The sequence below is a fragment of the Poecilia reticulata genome, linkage group LG15, assembly GCF_000633615.1.
Source record: "Poecilia reticulata strain Guanapo linkage group LG15, Guppy_female_1.0+MT, whole genome shotgun sequence".
Taxonomy (NCBI): domain Eukaryota; kingdom Metazoa; phylum Chordata; class Actinopteri; order Cyprinodontiformes; family Poeciliidae; genus Poecilia; species Poecilia reticulata.
The window spans coordinates 15,748,222-15,773,471 of record NC_024345.1 but is presented as its reverse complement, the minus strand read 5'-3'; the positions used below and the strand labels follow the sequence as shown (position 1 = coordinate 15,773,471).

General features: G+C 39.6%; 1 protein-coding gene across 3 annotated transcripts; it reads left to right on the top strand.

Moving 5' to 3' along the window:
* Window positions 1-25,250, top strand: LOC103476862 (EGF containing fibulin extracellular matrix protein 1). 3 transcript variants are annotated; one of them, XM_008429559.2, is made up of 11 exons: window positions 2-189; window positions 727-835; window positions 946-991; window positions 1,082-1,360; window positions 18,362-18,484; window positions 18,613-18,732; window positions 21,069-21,188; window positions 21,308-21,427; window positions 22,135-22,261; window positions 22,369-22,561; window positions 23,467-25,250. In XM_008429559.2, exons 2-11 carry the CDS (start codon window positions 755-757, stop codon window positions 23,626-23,628), a joined length of 1,371 nt encoding a protein of 456 aa, XP_008427781.1. In that variant the 5' UTR covers window positions 2-189; window positions 727-754; the 3' UTR covers window positions 23,629-25,250. The 3 variants fall into 3 exon arrangements, with proteins under 3 accessions (XP_008427782.1, XP_008427781.1, XP_008427780.1); XM_008429558.2 differs by having other exon boundaries at window positions 2-199; XM_008429560.2 differs by lacking the exons at window positions 18,362-18,484; window positions 18,613-18,732 and having other exon boundaries at window positions 1-199.

The window sequence follows — 25,250 nt, the reverse complement described above, 5'->3', positions numbered from 1 at the left end:
CTCCAGTACGCCTCACTGTACTCACACAGCATGTTCATCACAACCTTGTTCTCCGTCAAACATCTAACATCCCCTGCTCAGTTTACGCAGTAGCGGGCAGACTGCCGGGCACGCCACACGTCCAGGTTCGCGGCTACGTAACCCGAAGACGGTTTCTGCAGCACCGCTTGGAGAGTTGAAGAACCGCAGGTAAACGCAGGTAGGTTGTCAAAGCGCGATGCATACAGCTTTCCGTTTATTACCGATTCATTCAACACCGTGACAGTTGCTGAAAACGCGAAATTAGAGAAATTGTGTTTGAAATGACTCGAAAGTTTTTTATTATTATTTTGAAGCGTGCAATAAAAAAAAAATTACTTGAGGTTATAAGTGAGTCGCCTAATTATTGAAGGATTTTTTTTAATTCACAACCTACCATGAGCTCCAGAGCTTGCTCATGATCTTGGCACTTATTGGCACATGAAGACGAGTTTTACGCACGCACTTTACGCGTGTACACACTAATCCCCTTTTGGAGAAAAACAGCAGAAAAAACACTTGACTGAGCTTAAGTCGCACATTTCAGCTGGACCTGTGCCAACATAAACACCGAGCCAGCAGCGGGAGATGTTGGGACTCGTTAGGCAATGCCATCAAGTGATGTAATAACCGGTATTAAAACTTGTAGGCTTGTCGAGCAGAAAAATGATTCACTCGTTCCCCTGCTCTCCGTGTCTTTTGTTACAGGTCCTCTCTTCTCACAAACTGGGTCGAAATGTTGGGGGTCTGCGTGTGTCTGTGTGCGGTTTTCACGCAGGTTCTGTCTCAGGAGACAGAGGAGCCCGTTACAGTCTCAGTGAGTGATGTGGCCAGTCTGTGTGTAGCGTTTTCTTTTTAAATTTTCTATCGGTGAGCAGAGATGAGGCTGTTCAATGTAAACCTGAGTCCTGATTTATGTCTACACAGTGCACAGAAGGCTACACCTATGACAGAGTGAGGGAGCAGTGCAGAGGTAAGAAATGACAGTGTTGTCTCATTTGTTCAGCTTTTCATACAGGTTGTTTTACCTAATTTTTTATTTTTTATTGTTTTTTCCTGTCAGACATCGATGAGTGTGAACTTCTGGAGGATGCATGCAAAGGAGGGATGCAGTGTGTCAACCACTTCGGCGGGTACCTCTGCCTTCCCAAGAGCGCCATCATCTACGTTACAAACGAGGTGGACCCGCCTCCACCGCCCGAGCAGGTCCAACAGGTTCCTGTTGTCCCACCGAACCAGGGACATCACACTCGGCATACGGGGGGCCACAGGGTCTCTCAAGCCAGCCAAACCATTCGCTGTTCGACTGGCTTCACTGCTGATGAGCAGAACATCTGCAGAGGTATGCTTAGCAGAACAACTGCTACCTTAGTTGACAAGCACTGACTTCCAGATACCCAATACAAAAGAAAACAGTTATTGCTTAATATGTCATTTAATGATTTAAAAATGGTTTCTACTCTATTAAAAAAAGGGATTGTACTTTAAAATCGTGTTTGCACTTCAGACCACTTGCCACTTATGAGACAGGAAAATGTGAGTTTTTTTTTCTAGTTTTCAGTGTTTTCTTTAATTGCAAAAGTATTTTAACGGCTATCAACGTTGCACACATTATAATTCAATACTTCAAACCACCACTGGCAGGAACAACTTGACGTACTCATTTTCTGTATGACTTTTTAGTTTCCTTGTCTCCTACATAGATTTCTCCCTTCTCCATTACATTAAAATTTGCAGTTGTGATGCAACAAGAAATTGCCTGATTTTTAGCTGAACTGAATGTTTTCCAGTCAGTGAATGCACCAGGCCTCAGTTTTACCAACAACTATAAACGTTGGCGAATGCTGACATTTGTTTTACTCCTTTTTGTACTTAAACAGCTTTGATCTACAGCTGCACAGCATATTGAATCACTATCACTACCACAATTATTATTATTATTATTATTATTACTAATGTGACCCAAAATCCCAAAATCAAACGACTTCTTAGATGCAATAAGTGGTAGATTATTGTTATTGAAACTAGAATAGTATAACTACTCAAATTTGTTGTTTTGTTTGATTTAGGTTTTTCTGGTATGTGTGTAAGAAAGACTCAAAAAAAAAAAAAAAAGCCCGACAAAGTCTACCTGTCAAAAAGTAATCATCTGTATTACATTATTATTTTTGAAATATCTGCCCCTGTGACGGACTGGTGACCTTTCCAAAGTGTGCCGTGATTCTTGCCCAATGACCACTGAAGACAGAGGTTAGACCCCCCACCTCATCCCACTCCCCCGCTGCAGAAAGAAGCCACTGGCTGATCCCCTTACAAAGAGGGCAGGAAGTAAACAGAAAATAGTTTTTGAAACAAATCACTGTATTCCAATTCAGCATTTTGGTCTGTTCACAAGTACACATAAAAGGTAAAAATAATTGTCTTACTGAAAGTTCTTGTAGGAAAGCATCAGGAGGAATTTCACGTTTTAAGGCAATTCACCTTTTTTTTCAACTGCACTAAACAAATTGTTTCCCCAAACTTGTCTACTAATACCTTTTCAAAAATTACGATGTCTGTATCAGCCAAAAACAATCGTGACTACGATTTTTTACAAGATCAGCCAGCTCTAATTTCTAGTAATAGCTTAGGAAATATATACTTCCCACCAATAACCCTGCAGCCCCATTTTGCATCTGTTTTTTTTTTTTTTTCCCTCCATGGGCCGACCACCAGTGGAAAGGATATCGAGGTCCGGCAGAGTGCGAGGGTTCCTGGTAAAGCAGATTCTTGACATAATAATAATAATCCAGTTAGCTCCTGCTGATTTAGAGGTGGCCACACTTTCTCATTATCAAGTCAAGTCCTTTGATTAATTACTATCCCTCTTAATGGGAGCTGAAAAGTTAACTCAGTTATTTTTTTCCAACTGTTCTGACCGACGTTGAAAGGTTTCTTCTCCCTGTCACTGTAGGTATTTGACAATTACTTTCTAACTACTTCGGAGCCTCCATAAACCGAGTTAGAAAGGTGAACCGTTCATCCATCTGTTTGACAGCCATCAGCAGCTCAACTATGCGTAGCTGCCAGATGTGTTGCAAGCTTCTCACTCCTTCTCCCTGTGATGTCATGTGCTTTAAACTCTTTGCTTGCTTGCGGCGTGATGTTTTTGGCCGTGGTTCAGCTTCTGTCTAAAATTCCTCTTGTTTTGAGTGTTGAAGTACATCGCTTCAGGGGGTGGAAAAAAAAAAAAAGGAAAAAAATCAAGCAGATGATTTTGCAATATTGCAAGAAAGCAGTATGCTCATGTGCAGCCTCTGCATCTAAAGCAGGGTCTCGGCGAGGTTGAGATGCACAGAGAGACGGCGTGGGTGTGATCTTGTGTTTGAGCAAGACTCTTTGATCCTCTGAAATGGGGAGTGGTTGAAAGATTCATTCTTTGTCTCGCTTGCACACTCACACACTTGACACCCGCTTTAGCATCTGAATAGAGGGAGTCTCTTTCCCTCCCCTTTGTTGAGATATGTGAGGTATAGTCCCATAAATGTAATGTATAAGGCAAAGTGTTAGTTGGTGAGGAGTCCCTCTCGCCAGCAGGCAGAGGCGTGTGGTTGAGTGGCTGTGTGGTGGGGTTTTGTGGTCACACGGCTCTAGTGAAAGCAACAAATTTGATTTTACACCTGGGGCGACGATATGTGTGAGTTGCTTTATGTGTTTCTCTGAGTTGGAACCCAATTAGGTTTTACTGGAGTGTAAAACATGGCAGCATATCAGTTAAAGCAACCACATAAGCAAGCTGGCGTAGACCCATTCAGTGGTGAACTGTTGCTCGGCTGGAGCTAAACAAAGATGGACTGTTGCTGTCAGCGCTAGTGCTTTGAGACGGCTGCAGTTTGAAATGGATGGCGTCTCTCACTGTTATGTGGGCTTATATTTGCGCTGGAGGCTGATATAATCTTTGTTTACATCAGTCTCTGGTTTCTCTGTCATTACCTTCAACTCGCCACAATCATCCAATTGTTCTTGGACACGGCATTGTCGTCTTTTTGTTTTCGTTCTTGTTGTGCGCAGCTACGTATCTTGCAAGCAAAGGAATTCCCATTAACTTTCAACGGAGAGGGAAACCTCAGTGTATCAAATAGCGCTTACATCAGGTTTCTTCCCTGCTAACTCACCACTCAGCAGAGGAAACCCGGAGTGCCGAGTCAGGTAGGGCAAAGGGGAGGATGAAAGGCTGACACTCAGTGCATAACCACAGAAGTGCCGTAGACAACCGGCCGAGGAGCACCAGCTTCGTATGTTGCTCAAGCCCCAGGTTTGTGGCTAGCTGTTGAAAGATCAGCTAAATCGGCGGCGCCACATGGTTCAGAGGTAGAGCAGGCACACCATATACAGAGGCTACAGTCCTCGGTTTGATTTCTGGCTCTGAACAACTTGCTGCACGTCGTCCACTTCTCTCTCTGCACTTCTTTCTGTCCATCTACTGTTGTGTAGAGGTCACTAGTGTCATAAAAAATAAAAACTTTAAAAAAGCAAAGTTGGCTAAATCTAATGTGCCGCCTTTCTGCCAAAAAACCCTAAATTGTTAGAAAAATATAGTCTCACACAAAAGCGCGCTTTTGTTTAAGCTGATTAGAAGCAAAACAAACCACAAAACAAGGAACGTTCCTCAGCTTCTTGATGTTCTTTTGATTGCTGCTTCAATTTGCCCTCACATGTGTGCAGCTGTTTGTAAAACCGTCTGGGCTGAGCTTGAACAGGAGCTCGAGTGTGTGTTGTTGTAGTGACACACGCAGGAAGCTGGCAGCAGCCTCTAGCCACACAGAGACATCGAGAGGCTTTGCTGTATGTGTGACGGCTTAATGGCGCTTGCTTGCACACACTGCACACTGGCGCCGGTCGATGCTCACAAGTGGTTCGTTGCTGTGCGCAGCGGTGAGATCACATCCTCCTGGAAATGAAGGCTGTCCATCAGATGTGCTGTGTCACCCATCAGATGTTAGGCGAAGTGAAAGGCACTTGTGGTAATCACAAACTTTCAGTAATTACTAAGGAGGCGGTTCAAATTATAGTGTAACTCAAATAAGATATTTCTTTTTTTTTAAACATGCAATCTAGCGACAGTCTAAAAGAAAAAAAAAATCGGATCTAATCATGGAAATGACTGGACTTAAGACCTTGCTAACTTTATTAGCTAAATTGTTTTTTCTTCAACTGTTTGTTCTGGACAAAAACGGAATAGAACCAAGAATGATTTGAGCTATGACTAAAATGATTGAGTTTCATTAGTTTATAAAAACAAAACGCACATATTGCAGGTAGATTTAATCCAGACAGATTGATACTGTCTTGCAAAGATATTAATACAGCCATAACTATTTCACGTCTTTCCACAATGATGTGTTTTATTAGGATTTGTTCGTGATAGACCAACACATGCATTGCTGCGGGAAGGGATAAAATAAATATGCAATCTTTGTTTACCAATAAAAGTGTGAAAAGTGTGACTTGTTTTGTACTTTCGCCCTAATATCCTTAATCATACCCAGTGTAACTAGTTGCCTTCAAAGGTCACCTGATTCTTAAACAGTCCACATTTGTAGCTTATTCTCAGTATAAATCAAGGTGCTGTCTGAAGACCTCAAAGGTCATTATTGAACAGACAGCATCAGAAAGATCAATGAACACTTCAGCTGGGTCAGAGACAAAGTTATGGAGAAGTGTAAATCAGAGCTATAATAACGCAATAAAACAAAAAGAGATGCCTTAAATGCCTAACAGAGCAGTACAGTACATCATCTGAAAATGGAAACAGAGTAACGCAACTGCAAACCTCCCTGGATGTGGCCATCCATCTAAATTTGCAAGCAGAGCATGGAGAGCAAGGACGGAAAAGCAGCCAGGAGGTCAACTGCAACTTTGGTGAAGCTGCAGAAATCTGTTAAAGTTCACAGCGTATTAATACTTGTGCAACGTGGGTTTTTTTCTTGCACAATTGTAGTTGTGCAGAAAATACCGGATGAGTTTTAATCCGAAGCTGTTACAAATGACTAAAGTAAATCTGGTCCTATGTAGTGCAAAACGCAACTTGCGTTCCTGATTTAAGTGCAAAGAAATTATTTTCTCTCAAAGTGTAAGATGCGCTAACACGTTATCGTGATTTTATATTTTAGTTGAGGAAATTGACGTTTATTTTTGTGCTCTAAAATGAAGCTGACTGAAACCAGATTAAACCTACAGTGACCACAGAAGACAAAATTGCAACTAAAAGCCCGAGCATGCGGAAAACTAAATCACATTTGGCCAAAAAAACATAATTACAATTTAATGATGCATTCATTAAATTGGCTGCGTGCATTCAAAATGCACCCAGCATTAGTCAACATTTGTTTTTGCTGTTATAATAGCCTAAAATATCATGTCCATAGATCTCATCACACACATATTTAGCTCTTTCTGACGGTGATTTTTTTTAATGTTCGGGTTAGGGTTTTTAATGTTCTTTTTACTGTTTGCCGTAAAACTAGTTAAATCATGACTGGAATGGAGAAATCTAAAGTAATACTTTTTCAAACAAAGTAATTTTTTTTTGTGCACAGAAAGTTTGAGTCCCATGATTTAACCGTGTTTTTAATGACATAGATCATTAAGCATGTCATGTTGTGGGTTATGTTGTTTTGCTCATAAGTCCTGACTTTACCTACCCCCCTCTGCTGCCTGTTTACTTTTTCATGTCTAAATTAGATGCTTATGCGCTGCAGTATTGGGCATGAAGGAACATGTCACTCTTGTTTGGCTGTCTGGTTTCTTGAGGTCATGCAGCCGTGTTATCACCTACGTGCCTGGCTGCTTTCAGTTACATCTGGGAGCTTCTCACCTGGAAGTGGTTGGAAACATCTCCCAAGTATGCTAAGCTAAGACCATTAAGCCCTGCGCGATGGAGAACTTGTGTACTTTTCCAAACAAGGCCAAGCACAGGCAATAAAATTTATTTTTCCACACAGATGCAATGCACTTGGGAGGAATATCTCTGGAATGTCAGTGGTGTTTTGTTTTGTTTTTTTCTCCGTTTCCCCCCCCATCTTTTGTGATGGTAGGAATGCCTCACCACCTTTGTGCAGATAAGGATCAGATCGATCTGTGAGAAGCAGGAATGCAGAAAGCAGAGCAAGCAGTGACTGCAAAGCTGGAGAAGAAGCTGCCAACAGCCACGATTTGACCTTTACTGTTAATTCCTAACAGTCCTGCTTGTTGCTGTGTCATCCTGACGTTTGCATCTACAAAAGACAAGGCCCTTTCGGGAGTCTTTCTGGATCCACGTGAATAAAGTCATTACAGTTTTTTTTCCCCTGGAAATTCCTTTAGATTTTTATCTGACTGTGTTTGTTTTTTCAAAACTTTCACCAAGATAGGGAGCAGCTATTAAGAAAACATTATTGCAGAGGGAGGAAACCTTTCAAACACACAAAAACATAATCCTGGAAACCCTGGTGTTGGTATGAAATAAGATATGCTATTGCTCCACTAAGTTAGAATTAAATAAAACTGGTTCACATAGTTCACTGTTAGTTAAATGACAAGGCACTGCTTTGTCCCAGTAAAACCTGTATATTATTGTCTAAGCCTCAGTCTTCCTTTGACCGTCAGAGGGATGATTTTGTCTGTCTTGGATCTGTATGCATGTATGTACAGACAGTCATTATGGTGCCCTGGGATTTGTTTTGTCCACTTCATTGCACCTGTTGCACTGCGGCTTTAGCTGCAACAGCCACGTTGCCTTTCATTAGTAGATGTTCTGCGACGACGGCTGGCTGGTTGGCTATTGACTTCCCACAATTGCACATTTGCTGCATTTATTCTAAAACCCTTAATTTCCTCAGCGACATGTACAATTCATAATTAATTATTCATATTCTTGCACACAATAAGCTTTAACTTATTATATCAGGAAGCAAGCAGAATTTAGGCCAACTATCAATCCATCCATTTTCTTACACCCTTGTCCCTTAGTGGAGTCGGGAGGGGTGCTGGTGCCTATCTCCAGCTAGCGTACCAGGCGAGAGGCGGGGTACACCCTGGACAGGTCGCCAGACTGTCGCAGATTTAGGCCAACTAGAGATCTGTAAACTAATCAGCTAATAATCACATTTTCATGCAGCAACCATCAAATTATCTGAGTGTTGCTCAGTATAGCATAACTGCCTTGTTCTTTGCAGAAAAAGGCAAAGAAATTCACATGAAAGCTATGCAAATATTGCATCAATAAACTGACAGTAATGCTACAATAGGTCTGCAGCTAACTCACATCAGCATGTCTAATCTTTGAAGTAGCTGAGATGACTGCATCTAGTCAGCTAAAAACTAAATAAAGCCTTGAACTTTGACCCCAAGATGTTCAATGAATTTTCAACTATAATAAAAGAAAAATATTTTGTTGGTCATGACATGGCAAAAAGTAATTAAACATTGTGTGGTTTACAAATGATGGAAGTACTTAATCTGATATTTTTCTAAATGTGCCAGAGTTCCTAACGTTTGAACTAACATATAGAGTTTATATAGAGTGCCACAATATAAGAGTCTATTTTTGGCAATAAATAACTATAAATAACTAGTCAGGGGAATTATTAATAAAACTAGTAATTTAGATCAAAATGACAAAGTCAGTACACCACTTGATTATAAAGAAAATAGCCAGATAGTTTACTTATTGTCAATAATTACCAGCCTGATAAGGTTTAGGTTTTAAAATAATATGAAGGCAACAACAAAAAAGATTATCAATCACATTTTCACACCCATCCCTAGTTGTTTTTTTTTTTTTTTTGTATTTAAAGTCCTATCCATCCAATTTATTTCTTTCAGTTCATTTTCAAACTTTGACATGAGTGATTTTTATTTCCCATCCTGCATTCATCGTCATTCGAGCTTAAAGTAGCTTTGTAGCTATTAATGTTATGGTCTGACATACTAATAAGAAAATTATATGTTTTTTTCTTTTCTGTTTCATTTGTAAAAGATTAGCCCAGAGTTTCAGAAACTTTAGTTAATGGCTAAAATGGGGTAAATGTGTAAAATAAATCAGGCAACTTTAATACTTTTGCAAGCAACTGTATATCAAAGAGTGAAACAGAAGGAACTTTACAATCTCTTGAGGCAATTCTTGAGGCGTACTCCCAACAATCCTCCTTTAAGGCCTAATTGACAGTACTTCATCAGGTTTGTCTTGCTGCCAGACGGAGGACTACAGCGCCTTTCTTTTCGGTTAACATAAACATCATGCAGGCGTCCCTCCTGTTGGTCGGTGAAGGGCTGCCATGCAGTACACTGTTAATGCGTGCGGTTTGCCACTGGCTCCTTGCTGCAATCACATTACTGAAGGCAGGGAGAACTGAAGTGGGAGCAGCTTTGCCGTGCCTCCTCGGTGCTTAATGTTGATGTTGTTATCCTCCCCGAGGTCGGTGCCTGTCCAACGGCCAGCTGCTTCCTCCTCTGATGTGCTCGCATGTGTTGATCTTTCCGTTTACCTCATGATGGAAGGGAATGGTGATTTGTAACAGAGCTGCTATAAATCACCATTTTTCGCTCAGTTGGGTGACACTTGCATAAGATCCGAGAGTTCATGCTTCGCACACTGATTCTTCCCTTTCTATAATCAGTCTAACCTGTTTATTCATTTCTATCTTTCTTTTCTTTCAATGACAATAACTTTTGCGACCTGAGAAAAGTATTGTTAGGGTGCCAGAGTGGCTGATCTGGGATTCAAGGTTTCTTTCTGTGAATATTGACTGTGCAGAAAGGTAGATGGGTATCGATCAAAACCAAAGCAGATACATTGTGAAGATTTTTAAGACCAGTATTTTGTTTCAAAGTGTTACATTTCAGTGCTTTGCACAAATATTCACACCCTTAAACTTTCTGAGAAGGCCTAAGGTTTGTTAGAAGCTGCGTAACACTTCGCCCTCCAGTAGGTGGGCGAACAACCCAGGACATACAGAAAAATCTACAAGAGAAGTGGTTTACATTACAGCATATTAATGTGCTACATTGGCCCAGCTAAAGGCCAGGCTTAATTTAATCTGCGGTCTGAAGCAAGACTTGAGCTTCAGCATCTAATCTGACTAATACTGAACTGTTTGAATCAGTCCCTATCTGCAAATCTGGAAGAGAAATACCCACACTTTCTCCTTTTTTTTATGGCAATAACGTTTATAAAACTAGAATTTTCCTTCCTCATCTCAAGTCTGAAAAATCCAAATAAAAATTCAAATCCAAATAAAATACATTAAAGCGTGCGGTTGTAAGTTCAAGGCATGTGAACACCTTTGAAAAGGCACAGTAACTACAACTTTTGCTGCTCTTGATCGGTGCCTGATGACAGGGGAATCTTGGGAATAAGGAAATGCTTCATGCTCTTTTTTTGGCATAGTATAAGATCAGATTTATTTGATTCACCCCCACCGCCCCCCCACTCCATTTTGTTTGAACTCGCTTGCACTACATCACAGAGATAATTATACCCAAATTTACAGGAAGTCGCCCAGTGCAGCGACTGACTGCGTTAGGCTGCTCGAGGTTGAGCAACACCAGCCACTCACAGCATGGTGTTGGACATGCTGATAAATTAAATGTTGTAAAATTTTATGGGTTATTAACGCTGCACATTTTGCCCCCTGCTTTCCCAAAGATTGAATTATCCAATAATCCAGAGGGGAAACGGAGCCGGTCTCCAACAGCAGCAGGATGCCTCCAACTGTTCCCTGGAACAGCTCCTGCTTTCCATTGCGGTGGTTCAGTGAAAACAGGACTAAATGCTCTCAAGTGATAATTACAGCAAGTTATATAATGTCACTAAGACAACAATCTATTCAGCATTCAGGCCAAAGGATGTCTAGTACCCATTACAGATACTTGTTCTCTTCTTTTTTTTTTTTTTGTTTCTATGGCAGCTCTTTACTCTGAACCAGCCCACTCTATAAAACATTCACAGCTCTGCAGAAAGGCCATTTGTTGAGCACCTCAAACAGGACCTCAGATGTACACACACACACACACACACACAAACACACACACACACACACTCGCATTCTTTGAGCTGCCGCCATTCCCGTTACTCCCCCTGCTCCCGCGAGGCATTTAGAATTAATCTCCCTGAAAACCAAGGAGTTTTTAACCCTGACATCACATAAGCACACACAGCCGTAAATCTTGCTTCAAATCTTAAAAACCCCTTTTTTTGTTTGAAAAGGAGAGAAAAAAGGAAGACGGCCTCCACCCTTTCTCCTCATTCTTTCCTTTCACATCTTCTGCTGGACAGGCTTATCTTTCCCTGTGATGTTTCAGCAGGCTCGCACTTGGAAGGAACTTGTAAGCGATGCTGAATAAATTTCACCAAAAAGAAAAAAAAGAAGGAAAAAAAAAAAATCTGACCTCAGTGAAAGGAGTCATTTTTCCCCACACGCAACACATCATCACTCCTGATGGCTTGTTGCAGTAAAATCTGTTTTCTCGTGTAAACTGTATTAACTGTAAAGCATGTGGCAAGCGGTCAAGGTTTTATGGGAGCTGGGAACGATACAGTGTGGAATACCCACCCCACCCAGTCCCACACACGAACTTTTGTGTAACTTTGTATTGGCAGCTTCTTAGAGGTTTAGTGACAAAGTAGGAGTCACCACAAGATATTCTTGAAAATGAACCTTTGGACTTCATTCAGCACATATGTCTTTATTTAAAGTTCTCTGGGCTTACTTTTGAGGGAGTGAGAAGATGACTCTCGCTTTTCCACGCACAGAATTTCCTTGGAACTGCCATCTTCATATTTAAGCCACATACAGTTTGCCACATTTGTTTCTGTGAATTGCATTTTCTTGCATGGGATCCAGATCCAGCAGGATTCTGTTCGCTTTAGGACTCCGTCTCAGGGGCACCACCAAAACAACCCCATGGAGGTCAATGCCCACCCTCTGGAGCTGCTCTGCCTCCCACTGCCTTGTATGCACAGTGATAAAAAATAAAACATAAAAAATTATTCAATAAAAAGCTGACATCTCCAAAAAATTAAAATCTGAAAGGTTTTTCGCCTAGATGAAAATAATCGTTGTTCAAAGTCGTTCTTTCTGTAGTAATGTAAGCACAGGGAAATGTGAAGGTTGATGGTGGATGAATTTTCAAGGAGACATGAAGACATTCTTCATTATGTTAAAACATGCATTCTTTCATTCATTTAGCTTTTTGGGTTTTTTTTAAGTGATGGGGCTATCGAGTCACAAAGTCTTTACGGCCAACTCTGTCAGTACAGCGTGACAACTCAAATACTACTTCCTCTCTTATTTCAAAATAAGTGTCTAAAACATCACACAAACATTCTAACTGAAAGCATCCACCTTCAAATCTCCTCTGACAGATTTAGCATGACCAGATAAAGATTTTTGATATAATAGGATATATCAAAAATAAGCTTGTCGCAATTAGCAAGATAATTCAATTCTTCATTCTGGTGCATTGGTCTCAACTAGCCCTTTTTTTTCAAGGACAAATCTGTTTACGGATATTTCATAATTAATTAGGGGCATGCCATAGCAATGCATAAGGAGAGCAGTACTGACTTGCGAAGCAAGTCAGTACTGCCTCCATGCATTGCATGGCAGGCACCTATTGTTCTACACCCAATAGAACGCCTCTTTATTATTTATTATTCTTCCATCACCGTTAATGCGGCTCGTACCGCTGCGTGCCCACCCACAAAAGTGGTATCAAATCGTGCGGCTCGAGGCCGGCATTATTGCTATTATTTTTATTGGGGATCGGAGTTAAAATGATTACATAAATTAATAAAAACGAAAAAATTTGAGATTTTGTGTCTCACAGAATCAGTAATCTTTCTCTATGAAACACACACACAGGACTGTTTATGGCTGACTCAAAAACCCTTTTTAAATCCCCCTCACAGGCATAAATATCGCCCTATTGGTCTGAAAGTTGGTCATAACATAGATACACATGCATGCTCATGTACAATGTTTACAAAAATTTGCTAGGGCTTATGCTTTTTGTCAGGGTCCTTCAGACTGACGCCTGGTGTCTCCCAAGTATAGAAACTGTGTCTGAAGAGGATTTTCCCGCTCTTTGGCTCTCACAGCTGCAGGGGATTAATTACCATAGCAACAGAAGAACACAGTGTCTGGAACTGCAGCTCCCCAGGACTGCACTGTAGGGTTTACTGGTATTTACAACTGCTTGTGTTTTCAGCATTATACTACTGATTCAAGACTATAACCATTACACATATGTCCCCCCATGTTAAAATCTGACATAAATAAGAATAAATAGTTGATTAAAAGTCTATGGACAGAAAATAACGTCGCTGCTCCTTTAAGGAACCAGCGGCACAGACGCAGCGCCTGCGATGCTACAGATCACAAACCTGACAGAGAGAGCAGAAGAGGATTCGTAGGAAAAGAGCGGTGATGCTCAGCAAGGCAGAGCATTTGTACAAAAGTTAGCATTTCACTGTCTATGACTAGTGCACTAGCACTTTTACCTAAAGTTAGCTTTTACCTAATTTTCTCATTAATTAGACATGTTTAGTGTGCTGAATATAGTAGTAAAATTAAAACAACATGGTCGTGTTGCTCCACATGCTACTGCCAGCATTTAAGCTAACATTAGCATATTGGCTAATTTTAGCTTATGCATCAATTCTAACATAATGAATGGTACAACTACAGCTTATTCAACATGCTTCTGCCTCTCCACAGTTAATTGACTACGTTGCAGCTTTCTTTAGCATTAATGCTAATTTTTAACATCATAGCGCTGCGTCAAAGCCGACGGGCACACTTTGGCATGCCCCTTTAAAATTTCTGCAGGAATTTTCTAGTTTTATTTGTTGTTTCTGTTGTTTTGTGTGAAGGAGGAGCAGTCACGAGCTGTGACGTAGTCCCACAGTAAAGTCCGTGCCGACGTACTGCACACGCGCACGCATACATGCACACATCCGACATAACTTACGTTTTGGTTTTAGCCCAAACTGGCGCGGTCCGTCGTGGGCGCACACACGGTGTTCCTGCGTCAGTTGATGTTGCAGTGTGAAACATTTTTCCGGTTCAGATATTCAGACGAATCTATTTCCGGATCAAAGCGCGCCGCGAGGGAGTCACGTGATGTCATCATTGGGAGGTTGTATTTTATTGCGTATTTTCTTCCAAATTGAATATTGCACTTTTGGTCACAGCTTTCTTTTATGTTTTTAGCATTATGATTATTTTGTCTGAATTTAGACTCCAGTGGTAACACTGAGCGTGACGCACTTTTGAGCTGCAATGAATTAGTACTTCTGTTTTTTTTGTTTGTTTTGTTTTGTTTTGTTTTGTTTTAGCCTTCTTGGATGTTTGTTGTGCACATTTGTTTTGTTTTAGCCTTCTTGGATGTTTGTTGTGCACATGCCACACAGCTTTTCCAACTTTTTTTTTTTTTCATTTGAAGATAAGTACAGTGAACAGCATCTGAAGTGAACATTAGCCTTTTTTTTGTCTAAGTCATAACAGGGCCCTGATACATTTAATTTATTTTGGATATTTAAAATATCTTCCATTGTTAAATATAACAATATAAACTTTATTGATCCGTAAGAATATATTCTTGCTTTATTATGCAATTATCATCATATTACTTGAAAATGGTCTCAAAGCAACAATTTTATTTTTTATCACAATAACTTCTGAGACAATTCATCGTCCAGCAAAATTTGTTATTGTGACAGGTCTAATAAAAAACCTCTATGACATCCCCACAGTTCTTAGATGCACTTTCTGTTTTTTTATTTTGTACGTGGCCAAGTGTTTGCTTTCATATCACAATGAGAAGATTGTTACACATGAGAAAATATTAACCATTTGGGACCTTTTGGAATTCACTAATGGACCTACAATTTGTCTTGCATGTAGTAGATCCCCAAATCTACAGCTGGCTACAATTACCTATCAAAAAATCGTTTATGTAGAACTTTTTCAGAGAAAAACACCGCCGGCCACACCTTGAAGGCAGAATTCAGCGTGCCACCTAAGATTTCATGAGTTGTCTTAACAATTCATTTAAATCCCGTGGAATTATCAAAAAAATCTGATTTCACGTAATCCTTAAGCGCTACAATGAGAATAATTGCAGTTAAAGAATAATCCTGTCGGCAGGGATTTAGCTATGCATACACAGATATAGCTTTAACACGGTATGCTTAAGCACGACCTCACAAACACAGGTGTTGTTATGCACTCCAGCATCTTAAATCATCTCTAAAATAACACGTCTGAAAACCAGTTGAAGTTTGCCAATTGTGTCACCAAAACCGCAGCATTTCATTAGCTTCAGGGTTTGCTGCCTGTTTGCCTGTTTGGCTTTAGATCGAGAAAATTTAGTCATTAAGCGTCAGACTTCTGTTTGTTTAAATTTACTTTAATGCTGGAGGGCAGGGCATTTCCAGTCTGCATGAATCACTGCATACCTCCAGGAACTGGGCTGGTTTATGACTCACAAGGACATGATCAAGGATTCTGATTGTTACATCTTGTCCAAGTAATTTAGAGCCATTCAGACATTGTGTTCATCTTCAGTACTCGCACAACAACAGAAAGATCCCATTGTTCTGCCAATTCGTAGTTTACGTGGCTATTGACTCCTTTAATATGTTGTTAGAAACCTTCAGTCTGCATCTGCTTTCTGTTTCACCTGTTTAATCTGGCTTTTTCTGGTTTAAGAATGCATCCAGTTCACATAATAAAGAAACAATAATTTATGGACGCTTCACATCCATTGATAGATGATGTCAGGACAGTAAATTGTTTACTCATTTCTGCTTGATGCACTGCTCAAGAAGCATTTTATGCCACATCAGGGCGCAGGTTTTCCAGAACAAAACTTCTTTTATCTTCCTTCTTTACTTAACGGCCCAGTGAGCATCAAGCCCTGTGGGTGCATTCCTCCCTTTGTGCAGTTTGCACCTGTTGTCTTAGTGGAGCACCTTCAGATAAGCCTTGCTTTTGTCCTCCGTGGTGCAGATTCATGCCATCACTGTGCCCTCATGGAGTCGAGGGCATTTCAGGCTTCTTCCCTTTCTTTTTCTCTCCCTCTGTTCTTTTGTAGCAAAGTATTCCATTGACCGAGTGAAGGTTAAGCGACTGAATTATCAGTGGACCTGAAGAACTTGGATGTGAAACTGTCCAGCTGTACGAACATATATGGGTTTGAGGTTTTTAGCGGAGCAGCAACTTGGTTTCGTTCTCTCATTTTTGACAAGCTTGGGTTCGGCATTTCCACGTCTCTTAAACAAAGTTCAACTTTAGTTTATGTTTAAAATCACATTTGGACCAATTGTTATTAGGTTACGATGCAGTAATAGTAGTTTTTCTCTTGCTGTGTGTGTGGTACTGAGGATGAGTGTCTGTCATGTTGTAAAACTGATGCCCAGTAGCTGTCTGGATATGATGGGTTGCATCAGACCACCCAAGAGGAGTGCTGGTGGGCCTCGGGGATGACAGTATACACTACTGACATATTTATGTGTGTGGGTTATATGCTGAGAAAGCTGTTTTGAAAAAGCTCTGGATCTGCACAGACCAAATGAGAAAAAATTTATTTACAGGAACAATGTTAGAAATTTTATGGTTACGTTCTGGGTTGGAAGCATAACTTGTCATATTTATTTCCGAAAGTATTACTTAACCTTGAGCTTCTCCCTTTTTTGTCCTGCTACATTCACAAACTTAATGCATGTTATTGAGATTTTACAGACCAACAAAATGTTGTGCATAATTATGAAGTTGGAAGAAAACTATATATTACATCTAATACCTTTTGCAAAACAAAACAAAATCTAACAGGCTGTGGTATTCAGTGGTGTTCAGTTCCATTGAGTTTGGTACTTACCTACAAACATCTTTCCATCAACTCTGACCAGCTTTCCTACTTGAGATGTGGATTTCTGTAGACCTGCAGCTCCCATGGTTATCTTTACAGCTTCTCTTTTTAATGCTTGTCTTGCTTACTGTCGGCTTACATCAGGGGTCTTCAATTCCAGGCCTCGAGGTCCAGTGTCCTGCAAAGCTTAGATGTGTCTTTGCTTCAACACACCTGGATCAAATAATAAGGTTGTTATTAGGACTCTGGAGAACTTCTCTGCTTACTGAGGAGGTGATTCAGCCAGTTCATTCAGAACCGTTAGTCCAAGGATGCATCTGAAAGCTGCAGGACATTGGACCTTGAAGACTGGAGCTGAAGACCCCTGGTTTAGGGGAACAACAATGTCTTGGTAGGTTTGCAGTCCATGGCCTGACCTGACTTGACTGGTGTGCTCTTTTTTTTCATGACAAACATCAGACTCCACAAAACAGCTGTATTTATGCTGAGAATAAATTAACCACAGGATTTGTATGTATAAGCACTTTGAATTGTCTTGCTGCTGAAAATGTTCTATATAAATAAAATAACCTCATCTTATCTTACTAATTATGTAACTTTTGAAAGCAGTTTGTTTTGTTGATTTTTTTGTTTTTTTGTTTTTATTTTATTTAGGGGTATCAGATTTAACAGGCCTGAATGAAATTCTTTTTGGATTTTATTTGAAAAAAAAAATTGGAAAAGCCCAGAATCATTTTCTGTCAATTGAACATTACCTTGGATTAGTCTATCAGATTAAATCCCCATGAAATGCATTTAAATTGAACAAAAACGGAAAATTTAAAGGTACAAATACATTATATTTATGAACGAAGTCATATTCAATTAACTATGTTTTAATAATATTTTTATGTCGATTTCAGGTAACATTTTAATGTTAAGTCTTCTGCTCATCAGCACTACTAACAGAAATAAACCTGTAAAAAACATCTTGGTGTTTACAATAATCTATAAATGTGTTTTGACTAGGGAATTAAGTTTCTGAAATAAATTAACTCTTAAGAAATATTAGTTACATTTATTAAACATGACTCTGTGGAGCCTTGCAATAAATTAATGCCAGTAACAGATCCATGTTTTTCCCAGCTATACATACAGACCTCCCCCATCAAGAAGCTGCCTTAATGGTAGAGGATATAATCTGTGTTTTCCCCTTCAACCAAAGCTGATGGATAAACACTCTCTTTATTTAATCTCATACTCCACAGGTGAACGTGTGTGTGCATACCCATTTGTGCTTCATTTGATGGCGTTAGTGATCACGGATTTAGCCCTCTGTTTAAAGCAGTTAATGCATTATCGCGTGCTTGCAGTTCAGGCATGTTGCTCTGCTTTGTAGATTTCCCGTGTTTTTTCTTGCATGCAGCCATTTTTAACTTCCTCTGAGAGTCTCTCTGTGTGCTTACTGCAGACATAGATGAATGTGCAACAGGCATACACAGTTGTGGGCCTGAACAGACCTGCTACAACACCAGAGGCTCCTTCACGTGCCAGTGTCCTCTCGGCTACTATAGGAATGGGGACAGCTGTGTCGGTGAGCCACAGACACAAAACAAAATAACACTTCCCTCTCACTTTATCACTTAAAAGATGAACAAACTTGGCAGTAACTCTTTTTTTAATCTTCCCGCCTGTACCTTCATGACTCTCTTGCAAATGCAGATAGAGACGAGTGTGCCCTGAGCCACTACTGCATGCACGGATGTGTGAATACTCTGGGCTCGTACTACTGTGAATGCAATCCCGGTTACAAATTAGCCCACAACAATTACTCATGTACTGGTAAGTCATTAAGAAAATAAGTGTTATAATTAGAGATACTCCGATTAGAATTCCTGCTTTTCCTTTAATTATTTTAAAACAAAGACAAAATAATTTGGAGTGGAGAATGTTGATGTTTGCCTTAACTCTAAAAGACTGACAGCAGAGGTTTAAAGCTACAAAATATAAGATGCATTGTAATAGGTTGCACCTTCCTGTTACCTACTGAAAGCCCAACTCTTCTTCTCACTCACTTCTAGTGTAAATGAACAGCAGATGTGTCAATTTGTTGCAGAAAACACACAGAAATATTTTCCCTGTGCTTTCTCTTCTGTGCTATTCTTTAAAACACCTGTTAATAATAGCTAGCTTTGAAATTTCTTCTCTTAGTAACAGCATCCACAGTGAAAGATGCTACTGTAAGCACTTACTGCACTTAGATATGATGCATTCACTGATTCAAAAAAGATCTGAGTTTTGAATTATCAACCAGCCAGTTTCCAATAAGGACTGCTCAAGCTGAAATTTAGCATTTTCTGGTCACTTCTTGTTGCATCTCTAGTCTTTGCGCATCTCTGGTTTGTGCCATTAAGTACTAATATTTTATGCTGTTTGCGATCGTTTAAGGTTTGACTTCTGCCCTTTTCATTTATTTAACGGCATCCCAGTAACCGGCACTACCTTCCACCTACCTACGTCAGTTAGGCCTCAATGCTTAACAACAAAGGTATATATAATTTTGTCAAATTTCCTATTGAAGATATTTTTATTTTTTATTTACAAAAATAGCAAGAAATTTCTGAACTAAGCAAATATCACTGAAAAGTAAACTCAAAAGAAGTAAAACTAAGCTGAATTAGAACAATGTAATAAGCAGCAAAGAGTGTCAGTTTACTAGATATTAGCACATTTTCTTACTCTCTCTATTTTGTTAGGTTGCAGATATTCAAATTAATGAATGTAATTAAAAGAAATTAATCTAGTAAATTACTCTGCATTAAATGGAAGAAAGAATTTAATTATCATGCGGCTATGCTTTTATCCAGGACCCAAGAAACACATCTTCTGCTAAAGTCAAATGGACTTACTGAGCGTGTGACAGAGAGATGTTTATCTCTTGCAAATCCTTCTTGACCTGTAACTGCCCCCTATCTATGCTGCAACATGCATCTATGTGTTTAGGCTGAATGTGTGCAAGTTGGTCTATTTTATTAACTTCACTGTGCACTTTTGACCTCCAGTTATCAGAGGTTAATGCATGGAGTTTGGAATATTATGTCTATTTTCAGTAAAAACAGAACAGTAATTTGCAAATCACTTTATCTGTCTATTCTACTGAAAAAATAAAAGCATTTCAAATGACACTAACTGATTTGGTGGTTTTAGAAATTGTATTTGACTAACTTTAATGCTAGACCTGCTGGAATTTGTTGTATATGTCGCTAAACAACATATCTTCCTGCATTGCCTCTCGATACATTGAACATTTTAGCATACAGACAGAAATCCGGAACGTCACATAAAGCCACTCATATTTAATTTACGCAACTCAAATGTCACCGCAATGACAGATTGACTTTACTTAATCCTGCGCTACCCTTTGCAAATGCCGTCTCCACTGATTCACCTGCCTCTGGCAACTGATAAAAGTTTGACCTAATTTCTGATAAATGAATCTAAGAATAATTTGACCACGTGGGGGCAGTGATAGACTGTATGAAGAGCACCAAACTTTAATTCTCAGATCATTAAGCAAACTGGATTTTCTTTTTGGGGGGGAGGGAGGGTGAAACAGTGACATCGCAACAAAAACGATCACATTTTGAAGTATCGAGTTACCATGAGTTCTACACCTTTCATCCCAATACACATGCACTATGCAAAATGGTGCCACAGCAAAAACAAGCAAACTATCCATAAAAATGTTTCACAAAAAACATTAATTTACTGTTACACACAAAATAAACATCAGTAAAAATTGTTGAGGGGGAATGTCATCAAATTTTGACATTTACTTGTATATTTTTCTTTTCATTCCTTCTCACTGCTTTCTCCATACTTAATTGGTTCCTTATTAAGTAAAGATGAAACTGAGGTAACAGCAGCAAGCTTACAGAGACAAAACAGTAATATATAACAATCCCAAACATGTAAAATTAACCCAGATAATTTTATATGTTTCTAAACGAAGACAATTGATCTGCTGTATATTCTGCAAAATGAAGACAAAGAGCAAAAATCGTATTTACAATCGCTGGCAGTACCAGGTCCACTGGAATTCAGCAGAAATATCTGTATTAAATCAATGTGTGTAAAAAAAAAAAAAAAAAAAAAAAAAAGTGCTGTTTTTGTTTCAGATGTGAATGAATGCGAAACGGAGTCTACGTGTCAGCACCACTGCTACAACTTGATTGGCTCCTTCCTGTGTCAGTGTGATCACGGCTTCGAGTTGGCTCCAGACAAGGTCTCCTGCGAAGGTGGACAAATACAGAAAACCACACTTATATTCTGCATTTACATAAAAAAAATAAAATAAACAGGTTTTCAACACGTACCATAGCCTTAATTTGTGTTTGTGTGTTTATATTTTGAATAGACATTGATGAATGCAGCTTGTCTACCTACATGTGCCAGTACCAGTGTGTTAACACCCCTGGAAGTTACTCGTGCGAGTGCCCGCCAGGATATCAGCTCCAGGGAAACAGGTTGTGTCAAGGTAAAGTGGTCCATAAATCATTTCCCCTCTTATGTCATTTATTTACCTGTCTGTCCTAACCTAACTTTTTACACAAAAAAATGCTCATAAGCAAGTTTTTTTTTTATCTTTCCTTCCTGCTCCCAAAGCTTTTGACGATCACAAGTATTTATCACAAATACCATTTGGTGTTCCACTTTTCAGGCAGGACTGTCGTGGAAGTAATGCAAAAGCTAGGGAGCACTTGCACTTTATGTTACCCTTCAGTGTCAGATCAATCAAATTCATATGCATGATCGTGGTTTGTTTAGGTGTACTTATTTGAAGCTGTGGGACTCTTTCAAAGGGAGAGCTGTTAGTTTTTTTTCCCCTTTCATCAGGTGCAGCCTTTAACCATGACTCCAGCCTGTTGGGTCTGACGGCCATCCAGGTGTTGAATTCAGATTGCTGTGCCAGAAATAGCGCCGTGGTTAGAACGTTTAATGTTTCTGTTTTCACGCTGCTTCACTGAGAGAGCTTGAGCTGCTGCCCTGTGCAGGATTGCATCAGGGGCTTCTCCTCAACTGCAGACATGGAGGTTTTCCTGCAGTTACCACCCGCAAATTACAAGTTACAGACCCTGAATGTTGATTGAGCTTCAACATCTGCTTCATTGAGTGCATAAAGAGTGCATGGAAGTCCTGCTGCTTTTGACTTTGGGGCAATTTTCTTTCTGTTACCTTCACCAGACATTAATGAGTGCGAGATGGGGACCCACGACTGCCAAGATGATGAAATGTGCTGGAACTATTATGGAGGTTTTCGCTGTTACCCTAGAAACCCCTGCGAGCCTCTTTACACCCTGACCTCTGAAAAGTCAGTGAGCAGTTTGTTTTTTTTTTGTTCTTCTCCTGTGTCATGCATATCTTTATCAGCTGGTTTCAAAAATCTTTTCACCTAATTATTTTTTTTTGTATTTGCAGTCGCTGTATCTGTCGATCTCCATCTGAGTGCCAGGGTCTCCCTCCGTCAATAGTCTACAAATACATGAGCATCCAGTCAGAGCGATCTGTGCCAGCAGACATTTTCCAGATTCAGGCCACTACTGTGTACACCAACACACACAACAGCTTCAGAATTAAAGCTGGGAATGACGGAGGAGAGTTTTTCCTTCGGGTGAGTTTGAAAATGATTCATATTTGTTACATGAACAACTTCCAGGTGTGAGTTTACTATTTTTTACTATTTCACTATGATTTTTTACACTTATCTCCTCGATGCTCCTCTGCAGAGCCCAGAGTTTCCACAAAACACACAACAAATGGGGGGGCTGTGTATCCGTCTCTCAACAGTAAAATATGTCACCGGACAACAGGGTTTCGAAGCAGCATTCACCCATACATTTACAGCTTCAATAATCTTTTACATAGAAAAAAAAATACATCAGTTCACATTTTAAAGATATATTTACGGAAGAGGATTAGGGCCACTGGAAAAAAAAATAAAACAGTTCTGACTTTAATCTCAGAATTCTGAGTTTAAAGTTAGAACTGTTTTTTTTTTTTTTTCCAGTGGCCCTAATACTCTTCCGTAAATATTTATACAGCTTTTGTGTCAATATTTTGTCTAATTGGGTGGAGGTCTTTTTTTGTAGCTGTAAACTTAAATATTTATGTTTTACTGTAATCAGACAAAATGTGCCTTTTGGCAGCACAGCTGTTCTGTTTGGGTTAATGAATGGATCGGTGACCGCAGCCCAATATCACATCCAAGAAAATTGTCAGTATCAGTTTCCACACCAATTTGATTGGATTGGTTCCACCACTAATTGATTATGTGACTTAAACTAAAACATATTCATACCGTATTGTAATCAGTGGCATAATGTGAATAAAATATATTGAATTAATTATAGAAGTTGCAATTAATCAATCATTTTTGTAATTGAGGTAACTCTTTTCTGAAGCTTTTTTATTTGAATCATTATTGTAGCTCATTTTTGTTCTTTCAATGTCACACAGATTTCCTGCAAAATAAACTGCAGTAACCATCCTCCTCTTCTCTCTCTTTTTATCTTGTAGCGTTCCAGTAATGTGAGTGCCATGTTGGTGCTTACCAAGCCCTTGTCAGGGCCCAAGGAGTACGTGGTAGACCTGGAGATGATCACTCACCATTTGACCATGAACTACCGCGCCAGCTCACTGCTGCGGCTCACCATCATAGTGGGGGCTTACCCTTTCTGAGCTTTAGAGATCCCAGCAGCACCCCATAAGTCTGGTTTCAGCAAACATAGCAAAATGCCTGTATCAGCATACTCTACATTCTCACTCTCAATTATGCAAATAGCATAGCCTGCATCATTCAAACACCAGCAAAAGTGGTTCTTATATGGTTGCTCAAATCACACCAAATCTGTGTTATATTATCACTACTGGGTGTCTTGCTCTTGATAGGATGCCCTAAACTTTAAAGATGTGCCTTTTTTTTTTTAACGCCTTAAAGGTAATCTTTATAAATTGTTCTTCGCAATATCCCAAACAACTGGAAACAGTGTGACGGCACTCATGAGAAGAGGCCTGGTAGACACCCTAACTGGAATAGTTGAATTCAGCTCTACCTATTGTTCATTTATGCCTTTGTTCGAATCAAAAGTGCTTTGAGTAACCTTTTGATGCATCTATTATTATTATTATTATTATTTGTGAAATCAACACATAAGCACAAAGAAAATATCCAAGGGTAGCAGCTTTGTATGCAACAGTAATCTACTGTTTGCACTTCAGAGCTTCTATTGATGAATATTAGGAATGAGGGATGCAAGTTTCTATAGTTTGCCTCATAAGTGAAAATTTCTAGAGAACTATAGGAACAGTTCAAAAGTTTAAAGAGAGGTAATCACCCAACGAGTTGAGAGAGTGTTAAACGCTGTGTCACAGCAGGCTTAAACATGTATATATAAAAGATAAAAACACAATAGTTGTCGTTGTGTATGTGCGAATGTTGATGAGTGCATGTGCGTGTGTGCCACGAGCTTTGTTTATGCCTGCATGCAGATGTAAGTGTGAAATGGCGGCAGAGTAGGGGAAAGAATGAGAAAGCCTTTGCTTTTCCTCCTTGGGGTTTGGTGGATGTGACTGAGCTGTTTATGTGTTTCTGTGATGCCATCCCATCAAGCTTTAGGTCACAGAACCAATAACAGAGACCCTTAAACTCAAGAACACATACAGGAAATGATGGCTTTGCTAACACACCTTGGCAACTTGATCGCTCTCTGTTGCCGTTATTCTCCAGAGTCGCTGCAAGCCCCTCTAATGTCGCTCCCAGTCTAGAAGTCACACTGGCACCGGGCTGGCTTGCGTTATAAAAGATAATTGCAGTTTTTTTTTTTTTTTGCCCTGGAGCGGGTTCGGTTCATGCTCAACACAGGGGATTATTAAAGTGTTAATACAATGCCACCAGACATTTGGCAGAGGGAGAGATCTTTCACTACCTGTTCTTATGGCTCCATGTGTCTGCTCTGCCTCAGTGCTGAAACACTGTAAACTGTTGATTCACACCACTGAAAAACTTACATGTTGTCATCACTCTGTAAGTGCAGAAAGTTACCCAGCTATGCTTTAAGAAATCCCTTTTGTGTGGTTTCAGCTCTCATTATGCCGTTGTGCCTTCAAGCCCTGTACAAAACCTGCAACACTAATCTAATCATTCATGCTGTCAAGACTGTTAACTTCCTTCATGAGATGCCTTAATGTTTTGGGTTTTTTTCAGTTTCTATTTAAATATATATTTTGTCATATGTATCTTGTATTGATTGTACTCTGAAGAGCAAAAGCTATGTTGTTAAATAAAATGTGATGTAAAAATA